This window comes from Candoia aspera, chromosome 5 (assembly GCF_035149785.1).
Source record: "Candoia aspera isolate rCanAsp1 chromosome 5, rCanAsp1.hap2, whole genome shotgun sequence".
Taxonomy (NCBI): Eukaryota; Metazoa; Chordata; class Lepidosauria; order Squamata; family Boidae; genus Candoia; species Candoia aspera.
Window position 1 is genome coordinate 13,908,053 of NC_086157.1, and position 16,401 is coordinate 13,924,453.

The 16,401-nt window shown below is 41.2% G+C and overlaps 1 protein-coding gene across 1 annotated transcript in view; it reads left to right on the plus strand.

Moving 5' to 3' along the window:
• The first annotated feature begins 3,222 nt into the window (after window positions 1–3,222).
• Window positions 3,223–16,401, plus strand: part of WASHC2C (WASH complex subunit 2C) — a 78,313-nt gene continuing 65,134 nt past the window's right edge. Inside the window, exons 1-3 of the mRNA XM_063304378.1 lie at window positions 3,223–3,420; window positions 4,108–4,272; window positions 14,879–14,944. Coding sequence (XP_063160448.1) covers window positions 3,262–3,420; window positions 4,108–4,272; window positions 14,879–14,944 — 390 coding nt within the window. The 5' untranslated portion in view covers window positions 3,223–3,261. The remainder of the gene's footprint in view (window positions 3,421–4,107; window positions 4,273–14,878; window positions 14,945–16,401) is intronic.

A 16,401-nucleotide genomic window follows, 5' to 3' on the forward strand; every position in this document is an offset into this window, starting at 1 on the left:
GCTCGTGTGCTTCAGCACAGTCCAAGATCCGGATCCCATCATGAGTGCCAAACCCATTTCCACCATGGCATTGGCTGTAACCATCTCTTGCTGATCTAACATGACCATTGAGGTCGCCTCCTAGTACCAGATGTTCTTCAGGGCCAACAGTTCACAGATGGGCATCCAGTCCTTCCCAAAATTCGTTCTTCTCGTCATCAGGGCATCCAGTTTGAGGGGCGTAGCACATAAGGATTCAGAGGGTAGTTGTGCCGGACTCGATTTTGATAGTCACAAGTCGGTCAGATATTCGGTGGACATCAACGATGTTGTCCCAGTACCTCTCACTGATCACTATACCAATATACCAACGCCATTCCGAGTGCTGGTTTCTCCATTATAATATAGTTTGTATCCTTCACCGATATCCCGAGCTTTCGCTCCTTTCCACTTTGTCTCTTGGATACACGCAATGTTAATGCAGCAGGCCTTCAGAGCTTCGGCCAATTCTCAGCTTCTCCCAGTCATCATTCCAATATTGATGGTTGCAATAAATAGATGGGCTAGCTTCTTTAGCTCACCCTGTCCAGAGGCAGGTAGCCCTTGCAAATTTCCCACATCGCTCAGGCGGGGGCAGCGCGTGGCGCTTCTGGGGAACGCCCTAGCCTTCAGGTCCAAAATTTGACATAACCATTGATATGATTGAGGTACACATCAACTGATGCGTCGCTCCATCTGTTGTTGAAGGCATTTTATACCTATTGCCAGGTGTTAATAAGAGGCTGCTCCTCTGGAGAACGGACGCCTTTTGCAGCCATTTCACTGAAGTACAGACACTGCTATGTGAAGATGGTTCTTCCGCTTTATCTGCTGTTGGGGTGTAAGGTCCTCTTCCACCTTCAAAACCGTTAACCATCTTCTCCTGTAACCTTGGAAAGGGGCCCTTACAAGGTGCTACCCGCTGGGCCAGCTGGACCAAGGTTTTTTTAAGGAGGTGTTGCTCCTCCATCACTCACCCTTTGTCCTGGCTTGTGACAGGCAGAGCCTGGTTTCCCAAACATTGGGCCCAGGATGGCGGGTTTCACTACAATTCTTTTTCTATTTATGATATATACTCTTAGATGATTGTGGGACCATCCAGCATTGGGGTAAAAAAAAATGGTCAGCCTAAAATGTAATGTTCATTCTAGTCACATCAGACTGCACTACCTTTCTCTCAAAGGATGACCCAACGGGTCACAGTGCTGTCTTGTTGTTCAGTCGCTTCCGACTCTTCGTGACTTCATGGACCAGGCCACGCCAGAGCTTCGTTGGTCGTCAACACCCCCAGCTCCCCCAGGGACAAGTCCGTCACCTCTAGAATATCATCCATCCACCTTGCCCTTGGTCGGCCCCTCTTCCTTTTGCCCTCCACTCTCCCTAGCATCAACATCTTCTCCAGGCTGTCCTGTCTTCTCATTATGTGGCCAAAGTATTTCAGTTTGGCCTTTAATATCATTCCCTCAAGTGAGCAGTCTGGCTTAGTTTCCTGGAGGATGGACTGGTTTGATCTTCTTGCAGTCCAAGGCACTCTCAGAATTCCAACAATTTTTAGAAGTGAATTATTTATTTTTTTAATTTTCTATCCTACCTTTATTGTTTTTATAAATAAGGCAGCGAACATACCAAATACTCCTTCCTCTTCCTCCATTTTAGCAATCAAAACTGGAGTGATACGCCAACAATAAAACATAGCAATTTTCTCTATTTTAATATTTGGAGCAAATTTAATATTCTTCCTTTGAAAATCCTATCCTTGCGTCTCTATTACATGGCATTCAAATTATGCATCCATTTAATCTTTGACTTCTTCAGGTTCTGAGTCACACTTCAATGATTTATAAGTCAACAAATGTTCCATATTGCATATTACGAGGTTTTCAAATTCAGTCAAGTCTCTCAATATTAGCCCTTGTTTCCTTGATTCCTTCAGTGTGCTACTTATTTAGAGATAACTAGACAGCACTGTGTCAAGATTAAAGATAGACATTTTGGGCATCAGTGAACTGAAATGGACTGGAATGGGCATTTCACATCAGATGACCACCAGATCTACTACTGTGGACAAGAGGAGAAGCCTTCATAATTAATCGTAAAGAAACGGAGAAGAAATGGAGTAGCCTTCATAATTAATCGTAAAGTGGCTAAAGCAGTGCTTGGATACAATCCAAAAAACGATAGAATGATCTCAGTTAGAATCAGGGCAAGCCATCTAACATCAATACAGTCGGTAAAAACAAGACCTGGAGCTGACTGTAGTTCAGATCACGAACTTCTTATTGCACAATTTAGGATCAGACTAAAGAGATTAGGGAAGACCCACAGATCAGCTAGATATGAGCTCACTAATATTCCTAAGGAATATGCAGTGGAGGTGAAGAACAGATTTAAGGGACTGGACTTAGTAGATAGGGTCCCGGAAGAACTCTGGACAGAAGTTGGCAGCATTGTTCAGGAGGCGGCAACAAAATACATCCCAAAGAAAGAGAAAACCAAGAAGGCAAAATGGCTGTCTGCTGAAACACTAGAAGTAGCCCAAGAAAGAGGGAAAGCAAAAGGCAACAGTGATAAGGGGAAATATGCCCAATTAAATGCAAACTTCCAGAGGTTAGCCAGAAGAGATAAGGAATTATTTTTAAACAAGCAATGCGTGGAAGTGGAAGAAGACAATAGAATAGGCTGGCCCATGAAGTCACGAAGAGTCGGAAGCGACTAAACGAATAAACAGCAACAAAAAATTGTTGGAAATGTAATAAGCAGATTGGACACTTTTTCATATTAGGTGACAACGTTGTTAAAGCTCAACAATTTTGGAAAATGATTCACACTTGAATGCAACAAATTTTAAAGCTGAATTTATACAGTATTCAATAATCACAGATTGAAAGGGCAATTCCAGAAAGCTGCGCACCAGGCGTCCCTGCCGCCGCCAACCTGCAACCGGGGCCTCGGGGACTTCCTCGCAGCCCTCCTGAGGTCGCCACTCCGCCCCCACTAGCGGAGGGGCCGGGCCTTCTTTCCTCGAGCTCGGAGGCTCTCGCGGAAGACGGAGCTGCTCGCGCGCTGCATCAAGGTCCGCGCCGCGGAAACAAGAGTCTGGAACCCCTCGGCAGCCGAAGCCTCTTTCCGGAGCGTCAGGCGCCCCTCCCGCCCTCGAGCTTCCGAGGCGCGGATCACGTGGGCAGCGTCAGCTGACGGGCGCCATCGCCGCAGCTTAGGCGAGAGAGCTTCCTCGGAGCCGGGATGTCTTCGCCGGCCTCGTCCTCCTCCGCCTCTGATGCGGAGGCTCCCTCCGGAGCCCCGGCGACGAAGGCGGCGGCGCTGCTGCTGTGGGAGCGCGCCTGGTCCCTCGAAGAGGTTCGCTCCAGGAGCCAGTCCTGGTCCCTGGCGGCCGACGCAGGGGTAAGGGCGCGGGGCAGGCGGCGGCGGCGGCGGCGGGTGGAGCCCTGAAGCGAGGTCCAACCCGTGGGCGCGTTCAGAAGGGAGGGTCGCGGGGCCTTTTCTTTCTGAGCGGTTGAAGCGTCTCCGCTTCTGCCTTCAATGCCTCGATTTCCCGGGGCAGTCTCCGTTCACCGAGCCGGAGCTTTTCGTAAGCTGACGGCTTCGAAGGAGCCGCTCTTCCCGTCGGGAGCCCCTCCATCAGTCCGCCGACCGTTGGCCCGCCCGTCGCTGCGTTGACTGGGCTCCGGATGATGGTTGTCAGTGGCAGCTTTGTGGCGGAAAGTGCAGCCGTCAAACGCAACCCCCCCCACCGGTCTGTAAGACGCGGCTTATTTTTACAGATGCATTTGGCCTTTTAGCCTCTTAACGTTGTTGAGTAATTCTTAATTTTTTTCATGTGGAGGCGAAGGACAAAATCAGATGTGTGTTTGGATCACATATTACCCATTCATGGAATCCAGCAGTTGAATGTGACCACATAGAATTGATTTTTTTTTTAAGTTCTCAGTTTCTCTTCAAGTGTTGTGCTTAATTATGGAAGTATTAATCATGCCTACAAAAATAAGAGTTTTGGTGGTAAGAGTTGTCTTTCACTTACACAAGGAAAAATGTGTTGATTTAAATTCTGTGCAAATACATTTTTGGTAGCTTTTGCGGTTTCTGCAAGAGTTCTCCCAGCAAACAATCTCCAGAACACATGAAATAAAGAAGCAGATGGACAGACTGATTCATGAAACTAAAAGTATAGATTGCCGCCTACACAATGTCTTCAATGGTTTCCTCATGCTTTCCAATATGCAGTTCATTGAAAATGTAAGTATGTTGCTTTTATATATTGTGTAGAGAAACATTAGTGTCAGATTTCAGATCTGATACAAAAAAGTGATCTGAAAGGAGTTGGAGTTTAACTCATGTCATTTGTTTATTTAAAATAGTGCTGTGTTATTTATCATACTATGCATCTTTAATTGAGATACTGCAAAATTCTTTTATACAATTGAAAATGCCAGCATGTATAATAGAAAATTAAAATTTTAAACAAACCAGTAGCCACAATTAGTGGTGCATTATTATTGTGAGATGTCAAATACCAGGGTGAATATAAATGTTTTCAGTGTGTTTTTAAGTTTAAATAAGATTGATGTCATCAATTTTAGATATCCCAAGAGAGCTGAATTAGACAAGCAAAAGTATTAGAGGATGATTATATTGGTATGGTGAAAGCAATAAAGCTGTTTTTATAATATCATTGAATGTCTTAAAAATAAGTGGCTCCTGAATGTTGAAGGTCCTAAGACATACACATATCCTTTCGCACCTGCTGGGCTCTCTTTCTCATCTGATTAAAAAGAAATAATTAAATGGACAGTTGCCAACATAACTAGCTCCAAGTGTTATCTTTATTTCCTGGAATGCCTCTAGGCTTCACATAAACATAACTAGAAAATAAAGATGATGGGTGGCAGAGGACAACACATTGGAACTCTATTCATTACTAGGGAATATTGAGAAGATATGAGGGAACTGGGTGGTGACAGCCTCACTAGTTTGCCTTGTAGTAAATGGTTGTTATGTGACTTGGTGTCTACTATAGCATGAACAGGCAAGCCTCTGATGGGAACCAAATATCCAGTATGCCCTTTGGCTGAAAAATTGTCCACCTCCTGCTAGGACAGTGATGGCGAACCCATGACACAGGTGTCAAAGGTGACACGCCACAGTGTTTTGGGTGGCACACCAGTGTTCACCAACACCCGACTACAACTATTCTCCCTGTTTGAGTTACCAAAGAAACATTTCTTTATATAATAGCACTACCCATGATCGGATTGTATTTTTTAAATAAGAATTTTATTAAGTTTAGAAAAAAGATAAAAACTACAAAAAACTACAAAAAGAAAAAAACTAAAGTATGAAACACAAGAAAAATATTTTTTGAAGATTACATAAAGAAGTGACTTCTGACTTTCAACAAGAATATACAACAATTTCCATAATTAATCCCTTACTCTATATCAAACCAAGATTACATTATTTCTATAAATCATACCATTAGCACATTGTAAAAATCACTAAATACAATTGCTCCTTCCCCTTATATTTTTTAAAAAAAGGAATATATAAACCTCTAAATCAACTTCCCTCCCCCCAAAAACATTTATTTAACTACTTCCTTCCTACCACTATTCTGTATATTTCTGTCCACTATAGTAAAAATCAAATTATAAGTTGTCTACTTTTATAATTAATAATACTACAATAATCTTAACCCCATTAAACCTAAAACCAAGCAATTATTATTATACCTTATAAATCTTAAAAATCAAACACCTTAAAAATTATCCAATAAATCTTAATCTGAATTATTAAAGAAGAATGAACTCATACAAGCCTCAATATCAATGCCAATAAACATTCTTAACTCTTTACCCCTCTTCAAAATATACCAGAACATTTACATATCTTCATATTACATACAAGACACTTTTCATAGAAAAATCAAACAGCCCAACTGCCCCCCGAAACTCAGACTTTTCAACAAGAAACCTCTCACAGAACAGAACCTTTTCTTTCCAATAACATTCCATCAGAAAAACCACTAGCTTTGTAATTTGCAGCTCAGACTGTCGCTTTAACCACTTCAGCATCAGAATGTAATCTTTGCCTGGCATTGCTTCAATCTCACTGTCAATGGAAACATTTCCATCCTTGCCAAAATCTTCATCTTCTTCCATAATCTCCTCAGCCAGATGACACACTTTAGAAATAATATCTTCCCCAGTGTCCCAAATATTCTGCAAAACAGCCTGACAGAAATCTGAAAAGATCAACAGAACTCTGAAAAAGTCTCCTTGAAATCCTCCATGTTTCAGGCAGTAGTTATGGCGCCCCCTGGATACTTGACTCAGGAAGATAGGAGTTAATAAGTTAATGGAAAACTTCCAAATGAAATTGACACAAGAGAAAATGTGCTAGCAAGCTAACAAACAACTCCCAAAGAAAGTGAAAACAGAAAATTCAAAACGGCAGATTCAGCATGTAGGAAGATAGTAAATCCTTCAAATTCAATACAAAAATAATTAGCAATTATTTATTCTCAGTTCTGCTTAATATTTAAATGAGAAAAGAAGCCAAAACTTAAAAACATTTTTAAAAATTGTAATCCAGAAATAACAAACACCAAGAGAGTCCGCTTCTTCTTGCTCTAGAAAGCTTCTCTTGGGGTACGTAAACTTATATATTTATTGGGTGATTTAGAAATGGGGTGGCTTGACCTAGTGTCTCTTTAAGGCTACAATGCGGGTTGGAAATGGTAACATCTCAGCCTCCCGGCGGCTCTTACCAGATTGTCACGAACACTGTTTGCGATTCTCTAGCTACAGGATGCCGTTTCTGAGGACAAATGGGATGATTCCAGGCTTTTTCTTTATTCATGAAAAAGCTCTGAGCTTCAGGTAAAAGCCTGCCCAAGCCCAAAAAAGCGCTGCGTTGTCAGTTCTGTCTGCGGAGCTTGTGGACACAGCTGTTCAGTCGGCCATGTTTCCCACTGGAAGCCTGGATTGTATTTTTTTTTAAATAAATGAATATATAAAGAATTGTTTCTCTTTTGTTTTTGGGGGGGTGACATGCCAGCAGAGTCAAGTTTGGCATTTTCTGAATTTTTGGGATGCTGAGTCCAAAAGGTTCACCATCACTGGGCTAGGATATCATTATAGTGATATTGAAAGGTTAGTTGCATGCTGTTTACAGTACTTAGGGTGTGCAAAATGGCATCCATAAATGTACCTGGTACACATCTTAATTGCTGGGATCCTGTGCTCATCTCTGAAATTTGCTGAAGAAGATAACCTCTGCTGGGACAGGAAAAAAAATCTTCCCAGATAATCCTAGGGGTAATCAAAGAAATCCAACACTGTTCAGCAGAGTAACCAGCGACAAGGAGATGATAATGACAAAGATGTTGCTGAAACTATAGTAAGTATAGTATAGCCTTGCTTAGGAGGAGAGGATTGACTTTGAGCAATGTGGAGGGAGTGGTGTATTCATGCATTTCTGAAGCTCTGAATCTCAGCTGGTCTTGGTCTCAGAATTTATAAGGTTAGAGTTATGGTATTACATCTGTGGGTGCCTTTGAGAGAAGTGATGGATAGACAGGATGGTGGCAGTCATCTACACTTGTTGTATACTTTAGCCTGAATTCCATGTGGTGTGCTAGCTGCACTTGCTCAGTGTTGAGTTTTTGGAGGGTGAAAAATACTGATTGCTCTTTGGAATGTTCCACATGTGCAAAACAAATTAACATATTATGTTGCAGCAACACATGGCTTTGGGTTATGAAATTTAAATAATCGCTTGAAATAACCAGTCAACCTTGCAGACCAATTGGGTTGTAACTCTATAAAAAGAAATAGAAGCTTGAATTATTTGCCAGGAAGGCCAGGTTATTGCTCCATGATGGTTCCTAAATCACATTCAAAATGCTTATTGTTTTTCATTGCAATTATAATTTTTAATTGTAAACCAGTGTGAGATTTCTTTTAATAGGATGATGTAGAAGAGTTTTAAATAATAAATAATGCTGTCTAGGCTGCAGCATCCATATACTATTTTAATTTTTTTTTCATGTTGGCAATAGTACAGTGAGTGATGCTAATTCAGGAGTGGCAGTTGGCCTGTATATGGTGTTGGCTGCACATCCACAATGGCAGGATCTGACTTTCATCTTCCTGCTAATCACACCTGGGTGGAATTATTTCATTTAAAAGAGCACACAGCTGCTATAGACTTGACTAGCCAACCAGTGTAACACTTTTGCAGCGTACATTGACAGGTGTACTGATGAGTGAAGTGATGAGAAAGAGGTACTGCTGCTGTTCTATTTGTATCCCCAAAACATAAGCAAGATGAGGATGTAATAGCTTGGGCAGTGAGGAGAGAAGCCAGGAGACAAACAGGATAGCTAGAAAATAGAGGCTTGTCTACAACTCGATTATGCCTTTATACTTCTGTCTGAGATTACAGTGTGTCAAGGAAGAATTCTAAAAGGAATGGGCTGAAGTCAAAGTGGTAGTAATAATATTGTAAAGCACTAACAAATTACGTTGAAGTTCCTGACATCCACAGAGCAATTATTTAAAAGTAATACTTCAATTTTTAGGGGAAAAATGGTAACGGTCATGAAACAAGCCTAATAACCATAAGGTCAAATCACTTTATTTTGGACACTGAGAAGATGACTTAATATACACAAGACAGTATAAATTAAGCCAAACCTGAGGAGTCAGAAAACAGATTTACCTCAGTCAATATGATGCACACATTCTGAGTCGACAAACAAAAAAGTGGATTGTGATGCCCCATGGCAACAGTGGAAGGACTTTAAAATTGTGACAATAACAGACTGCTCTAAAGCATTATGGAATACATAGTTTTAGAAGGACGTGTTTTGTTGATTCAGCCTCCCCAGCTATCCTAGGCCAACTTTCTCACAACATAGAATGTTCTTATATTTTTATAACAATACTACAGGAATTTAAACACTCCCGTAGATGGTTATCTAGCCTCTGGGTAATTACCTATCCCTCTCTAACTGCTTCCATTTCCAAAGTATTCTTACTATTAGAAAGGGTTGCTAACATTCAACCAGAATATGCCTTCCTGTATTTTAAATCTCTTATTTCCTATCCTATATCTGTGCCTGACAATTGGAAGAATGTTGTCGTTGTTCCCTTTTTCACAAGAGTGAATGCAAAAGTACTGGACAGTTGAATGTTAAGCATGCCTGGGAAGTTGTTTGGCAGAAATCTGACTAATGCCAGTGAAGAAAAGTTGGAAAGTATATTGTGTCTTTAAGCTGGGCATGGGGTGTGCAGACCAGACTTTTGCAGTTCAGCAGTATAAATTATACTATGAATGCAACAAAGAAAATTGGTTGTATGTTTGATGATATAAAGCATAACTTTATATTATGTAATGTTTTTGTATGCCATGTGGAGTTGAATGCAGTTGATTGCTTGGTAAATGCAATAAGCTTGGTATATAATGGAAGTAAAGCAACTATGAGGATAAATGAAATAAAATGTTTAGCAAATGGTTCGGTATTGAGAATGGAATGAGGCAAAGATGTGTGATGTTGCCCAGTCACATTCATTTTCAGTGTAAACAGTGTTAGGTGAAATGAAGAAAAAGTGTAAGCTGACAGTAGAAAAGTAGTGGGTATTATGTGGTCTGCTAGAAGGAAGAAAGGCTTGTCATAAGAAGCAAAAACAGCTGTGTATAAGACTGCTTTTGTCTGCATTGAAGTGAGAGTTGGCTATGTCAGAAGAATGCAAAAGTAAGTTGAATGCAGTGGGAATGGGCTATTTAAATGTGTCATAGAATAAAGCAAGTTAAAGTCAAGAATTATAATTAATTCTGTATTCTATTCATCTTTATTCATTATCAGTTTGATTTAAGTACATCGGGGTAGTTTTGTCATATACAGATCCTTAATGAGGGAAAAATTGCAAAAATAAAAAAATAGCGGGGAAGACTGGAGAAAGCTATGGATGGATGGAGTTGAGATGCTCAGAAACAGTGGTGAAAAGTTTAAAGAACAGAAGACAGTATATGACTCAAATAATGGTTTACAAATAGAGAAAGGTAAAGAGACAGTGAATGTTATGTATGAAAATGGAAAATCATTTTTGTTTTAAACCTCCAGAAAACACTGCATTCCAGATTTGTCAGCCTGGCTTGGCAGAAACCTTTTCCATATTTTGGTGGAGACAAAACTGGAAACAATTTTGAATATTTTGGCCATGGAAAACATTGGGATTCAGAACTTACCTCTTGGGCTGAAGAAACAAAGACAACTACTAGATAATCAGCCCAAAGATATAGAAGACTCTCTATTGCCATCTGTAGTTTTGCAGTCCTGATGTGGTAGCCTTAGTCCTAGCCTTCCTTGAACGCAGAGGAACCATTTGCCCTAGGGATGAAAGGGCTCCAGTTGAAAGGAATGCAAAGAGGGAGAGGCTAGCTCTCCGCTTTTGATCTCTCCCACAAGACTCAGCCATTCCCTGCAAGAGAGGAAGTCACCTTGATAGAAAATACTAGTCCATTAAGAGGCTACTTTTAAAATATTTTTAAATAGTCCTCTTCTTCTAAATCTATATTATCTGTCTAAACCTAATACAGTATTGCATATTGTCAGGGAAAGAGCTGTCTCTCTCTCCATCCTAGTAAATCAACTGCAGATTTACTTTTTTAACAACCACAAGAATTGTAGTTTCTTCCTGCTAGAATGAACATTATCATCTGGTTGTTAATTATGAATGGAATTTATATTTTATATTTATATTTTTATGAAGAATTTTGTTTTTATTGTATTTTAATCTGTAGTTATTGCAATTTTATTGTAAGCCGCCCAGAGTCAGAGTCGCTCTTACTGAGATGGGCAGTGACGAAACATGAAGTATAAATAAATAAAATAAAATAATTAGCTAATGAAAGAAAGGAAGAGCTGTTGCCGAGGTGAGAGGCCCCACTCTAGGAAACATTTTAAAAAATCCCACCCTGCCTGACTGCCAGCATTTATAACCTTAGTAATATTTAGTAGCACACACACATACACACACACATATACACACACAAAGAGTACTCATATGCGAAACTAGCAAGTTCATGCCTTTGCAGCAAAATGCAGGAATAGAGTACATACACCATATTCCTAAGCTTTCCTGACCAAACAACAGTATCTTTTGTATTTGAAGATGCAGTATGAAATCTTCACAAACAAAAGGGCTCAAAAGAATGCACAGAATGCAATGACAAATAAACAACACAAGGTAATAATTTATTAAACTTGTATGCCACCTAACTCTGGGCGGTTCACCACAGTCAAAACAAATTACAATAAAACCAAAAAAATGGGGGGGGGGAAATATGGCAAGAATGACAGACCGGATATAATGAAGAGCCAGGTCTTCATGGCTCTTCTAAAAATAGTAGAGGGGGGACCATCTGGATCTATGGAGGAACCTCATTCCAGAGGGCAGGGGCTGCTACAGAGAAGGCGCATTCTGAAGTCCCATAGATGACATTTAACAAGGTTTGAGGGAACCCAGAACACACCAACCCTGTCAGATCGAATCGGCCAGGCTCATGCTATGGGAGACAGGTGGTCCCTCAAGTAACCAGGCTGTATGCCATATAGGGCTTCACAGGTAACAACCAGAATCTTGAATCATACCCAGAAGCAAACTGGAAATCAGCGCAGCTTGCAAAGCAAAGGTGTTACATGGGCATACTGAGACATGCCCATTACTGCTTGTGCCCCTGAATTCTGGGCCAGTTGAAACTTCCAGGTAGTCTTCAAAGGCAGCCCCATGTAGAATGCATTGCAGTAGTCAAGTCGCGAGGTGACTAGGTGTCAGCCTTGCAAGATACTCCAGACAAGAAGCACACCCAGAAGTACTAGCTCTAACTTTATTGTAAGGTTACATTAACAGAATCTTTCAAGTCTGAAAGTACATTTCTCCCCCTCATTCTTGCCTTTACAAGAAACTAGAGAGGGTCCCTTCTGAGACATTTGCCACACCCACATTCCTTCTGTGGACTCAGCTACCGCTTGTCTGTTGCCTAGTCTGCGGCTTGGAATGTCTCCCAAGGTCATTCCCACATACCATGACACTAGGGCATGAGTGACTGTCTGAATGGCCCACCAATCTAAGAAAGGGCATCACACCACAACTTCATCTGGTGTGATGCCCTTCCTGGTCAAAGCTGCCACCTGTTCTTCAAGTAGGAGCTGCGAGTCCAGGAAGACACCAGGTTTGCGCACTGACCTTGAAAGAAGTCTGACCCCATCCAAGGTTAAAGGTGGAATATCCCCAGATCTGGAAGGCCCAAATACCCACAGCCACTCAGTCTTGGTAGGATTGAGTTGAAGACAGTTCCTCCCCATCCAAATGTGCACAGCCTCCAGGCAGAGCTTTGGTAGCCTCACTTAGCCAGCCCAGGATTAGAAGAGAGAATTTGGTATTCTGATGATACCAAACTCCAAACTGGTGGATGAACTCACCCAGCATTTCATATAGATGTTGAAAAGGAGGGGAGAGGGTAGAACCTGTGGCACCCCACATAGGAGCAATCTCCACCCCAATACTGATTGGAACCAGCTCTGGAGAAAGGAAGAGAACCACTATAAAATGGTTCCCACAGTCCTTAACCCATGGAGCTGGCTCAGAAGATGCAGTACATGCAGTCCTTGACTTAGACCACAATTGGGATCGGAACTTCTGTTGCTAAGTGAGGCGGTCAAGTAAGTAACCCCTGATTTTATGACTGTTTTTGCTGCAGTTATTAAGTGAATCACTGCAGTCATTAAGTCAATCACATGGTCATTAAGCAAATCTAGATTTCCCATTGACTTTGCTTGTTAGAAGCTGGCTGGGAAGGTCATAAATGGTGATCATGTGACCCCGGGATGCTGCAACCATCATAAATACATGTTGGTTGCCAAGCCCCCCAAATTTGATCATGTGACTATAGGGATGCTGTGACAGTCGCAAGTATGAGGACCAGTCACAAGTCACTTTTCCCAGCACTGTTGTAACTTTGAACGGTCACTAAACGAATAGTCTTAAGTCAAGGACTGCCTGTGAAAGCCACTGAGAGCACAAGGATGGATGCACCACCAACATTCTGGCTCTGCCACAAAGTCAAAACTCAAAAGAGTCAGCCAAACAAAAGAGATTATTGGTGTAGAAACTTGGCAGGGAGGGAAGTATAATAATAATTACAATACATTGATGAAGATTTGCAGAGTTTAGCTGTGGATGCTCTTTTGTCTTATTGATTGTGGAGCTTTTAGAGTATCTTTGAAGATCAAGACATATATGCATATATAGAGGCATCCTGAATCTCAACAGAAACAGGAACCAAGAGCAACCACAGAGTGCACATACAGGTAGTTCTCGTTTAGCAACTGCCTCATTTAGTGACCATTTGCAATTACGACAGTGATGAAAAAGTAACTTTATAACCAGTCCTCACATTTACAACCTTCACAGGTCTGTAAAGCAAAGAAAAGCTGAAGTAAGATCATAAGCACAGTCAGGGTTTTACTTAGCGACCTCTTTGCTTAACAACTGAGTTTCCGGTCCCAACTGTGGTCACTAAACAAGGATTACCTGTATTGCATACATACACATGCACATGCATTCCAATCAAATGAACACGTTCTAGTACTTTTCACATTTATATCACTTGTGTGTCAACTTAAGCACAGTAGTGCAAAAATGCACACCATCTAGCTTTCCGCCTGTTTTTCTGTTGAAAATCATGCATTACTCATAAGAAATTCAGTTTCCCGACAGGATTCTTTATTTTAAAAAAAAAGCAGCACAAACTTACCTTCTTGGCTTTCAACTAGTAGCATATTGAATGAGGAAAGTATTTATTTATTAGGTTTATTTCCCACCTTTATTTTGTACAATTCAAAGCAGGGTACATAATGCTTCTCCTACTTTCCCCACAACAACAACCCTGTGAAGTGGAGTGGGCCGAGAGACAGAGTGACTGGCCCAAAGTCACCTGTCAGCTTCCATGCCTAAGGGAGGACGAGAACTCACAGTCTCCCTGTTTCTAGTCTACAGCCTTAACTGTTAACCAAACTGGCTCTGTTTAAAAATTAAATTCCCCTGTTTTCTTTTGTGTGTGCTGAAGGGTCTCCTACTGGCCAGAGTATCACCTCCATGCTTCATGTGTGTGTCCATGAGTGCCTAGAGCCTCAGAGCCAGGGCACCTTGTTTGACCCTACCGGGTGTGGGGTTACAGCCCAACAAAACCATTGGCTACGCATAGATATGTGGCCATGGCAGTGGGGTTGAGGGATTTTGGGGAGCCACAGGAGAAATGACAGATGAATCCCACTGGAACTCAGATGTACTGTAGATAAATCAGCAAGGAGTTTGTCAGTGTGAGCCTCACTTAGTGGTTGCTCAGGATCTGAAAGGAAAAGCCATACTGTATATCTCATCAAGTGTGTATCATAAGCTAGCAACTGATAAAAGTTTGGCTTGCTCCACTATCCATTACTGGTGTAGAGTATGATCCAGGTGAGCTGGTGTTTTAGGGAAAGTGTTTAACCCACATCATTAGTTGTATTGGGTCAGTGGGCAGGCTACAACCAGTATCTGGAGAATGAGATAAAGGACTAGCCTTTGGTCACCCTCCAATGGCAGGTTGGACCTCCAGACAATCATTGCCACATTTGGCCAGACCTGGGCTGGGTTTCCTTGAAACTGGAGGATGTCACTCTCCTCCTCTTTCTCTGGCACATGAATTGAAAATATTTGTTTATAAAGTGTTTGTGATGAAGTATATGAACTCATATTCCAAATATTAATTTAAATTATTTTGTTTATATTTCTAGAGAGTATATGATGATGAAATGGATGAACTCATATCTAAAACTGAAGGAGGAGACAAACCAGAACAGGCAAGTTGAATACATAAAAATAATGTCCTGTTGCACCCATTTAATCAAATTGCTGTCATTCATTGTGAATGCAGCCAATGCTTGCCAGACAGGCTTATATACAGCCCTGCAAGGGAGAACAGACCCTCATGCTGGACTATCAGTACACATCCCCAAGGGAGAGGCGTATGTGATGAATCATGTACGGAGTGAGATTACCAGAGATCCTCTCTCTCTAGAGATTGAAAGATTGTTGTTTTAAACTGTGGGCAGAACACCAAAGAAGTCACTGGACCAAGGTTGGGAAAGAGTGACTTCACTCCCCACAGCCTCTGATTCCCCACAGCCTCTGAGTGAAGAGGATTCTGTTTTTATGGAAATAAGTATTGTGTTTAGTTGTACTAGGATCTTCATTTGTTCCTGTGTTGTGCTGAAGTCTGAATTTTCTCTGTGCAAGTTAAGGAATTGTTTATAACCAACATTTTACCAACTGAGCTGTGTCCAAAGATACACCGTTTTATTCTCTAGAATATTCTTGGGCTCTTAAGTATTTCATACTCTTACCTTGTAATCTGTAATATTCTGGGCAGAGAGTGTACACAGATACTGCCATTTTGTGGTCTAACCACAGCATTGTATATTTTTTCAGGATTTTTCTTTTGTTTATTTAAGTCAGTTGAACAACTTTGTTAAGTTACCCTCTCCCACACTGAATGTTTGCTTTTTTAATTTAAAGTTGAAAAGAGATTTTATATATTTTTTCTTTTTAATAAAATTTGTTTTTGTTTTCTTTTGTTTGTGAGATTGGTTTGTCTACCAAGGAAGGGAAGAAGGAGTGAATTCTCTAATCACATTTCTATATGCTATACAGCCAGGATATGGCATTATAGAAATTATTTCTTCTTTTGTATTTTGACCTTTTAATAATCAGAAAAGCAGCATGGATTGTGCGAGTCCTATCTCTCTCATGCACTGGGAATAGGGAGTAGAAGCCAGGTGAGGTTCCCCCTGGAAAGCAGGCCCTGATGGCTTTCAGAGTTCTGCTTTGCAGAAAATCAAAATGTAAAATTCTCTGACTAAAGTTGGGTTGGTTGCTGCTTTACTGGCCTCCCTAGTGCATAACAACATCCCTGCCTGAACTTGCCAGGTTGGCAGTAGTGTCCTTAAGGCTTATAGTTCTTGGGGGCTTTAACCTGACCTCTGGTGACATTGATTGAGGGTGCCATGAACCTCAGGAGTTTATGTCACCCATGGGCCTGACCCAAGTCACTGAGAGCCTGACACATGTTAGATCTGGTTTTTATTCCAGCCAGCTTGGCCAACTTTCATGTGATGTCAAGGGTGATGGGCACTCTTATTACAGACTAACCTGGCATTCAAAAGCAGAAGTTGGAGCCCAGAGCTACATAGAATCCAGTGACATGGCAATGAGGAATGGAGGACATTACACCAATCCTTTGCCATGGTCTGATTGCTTT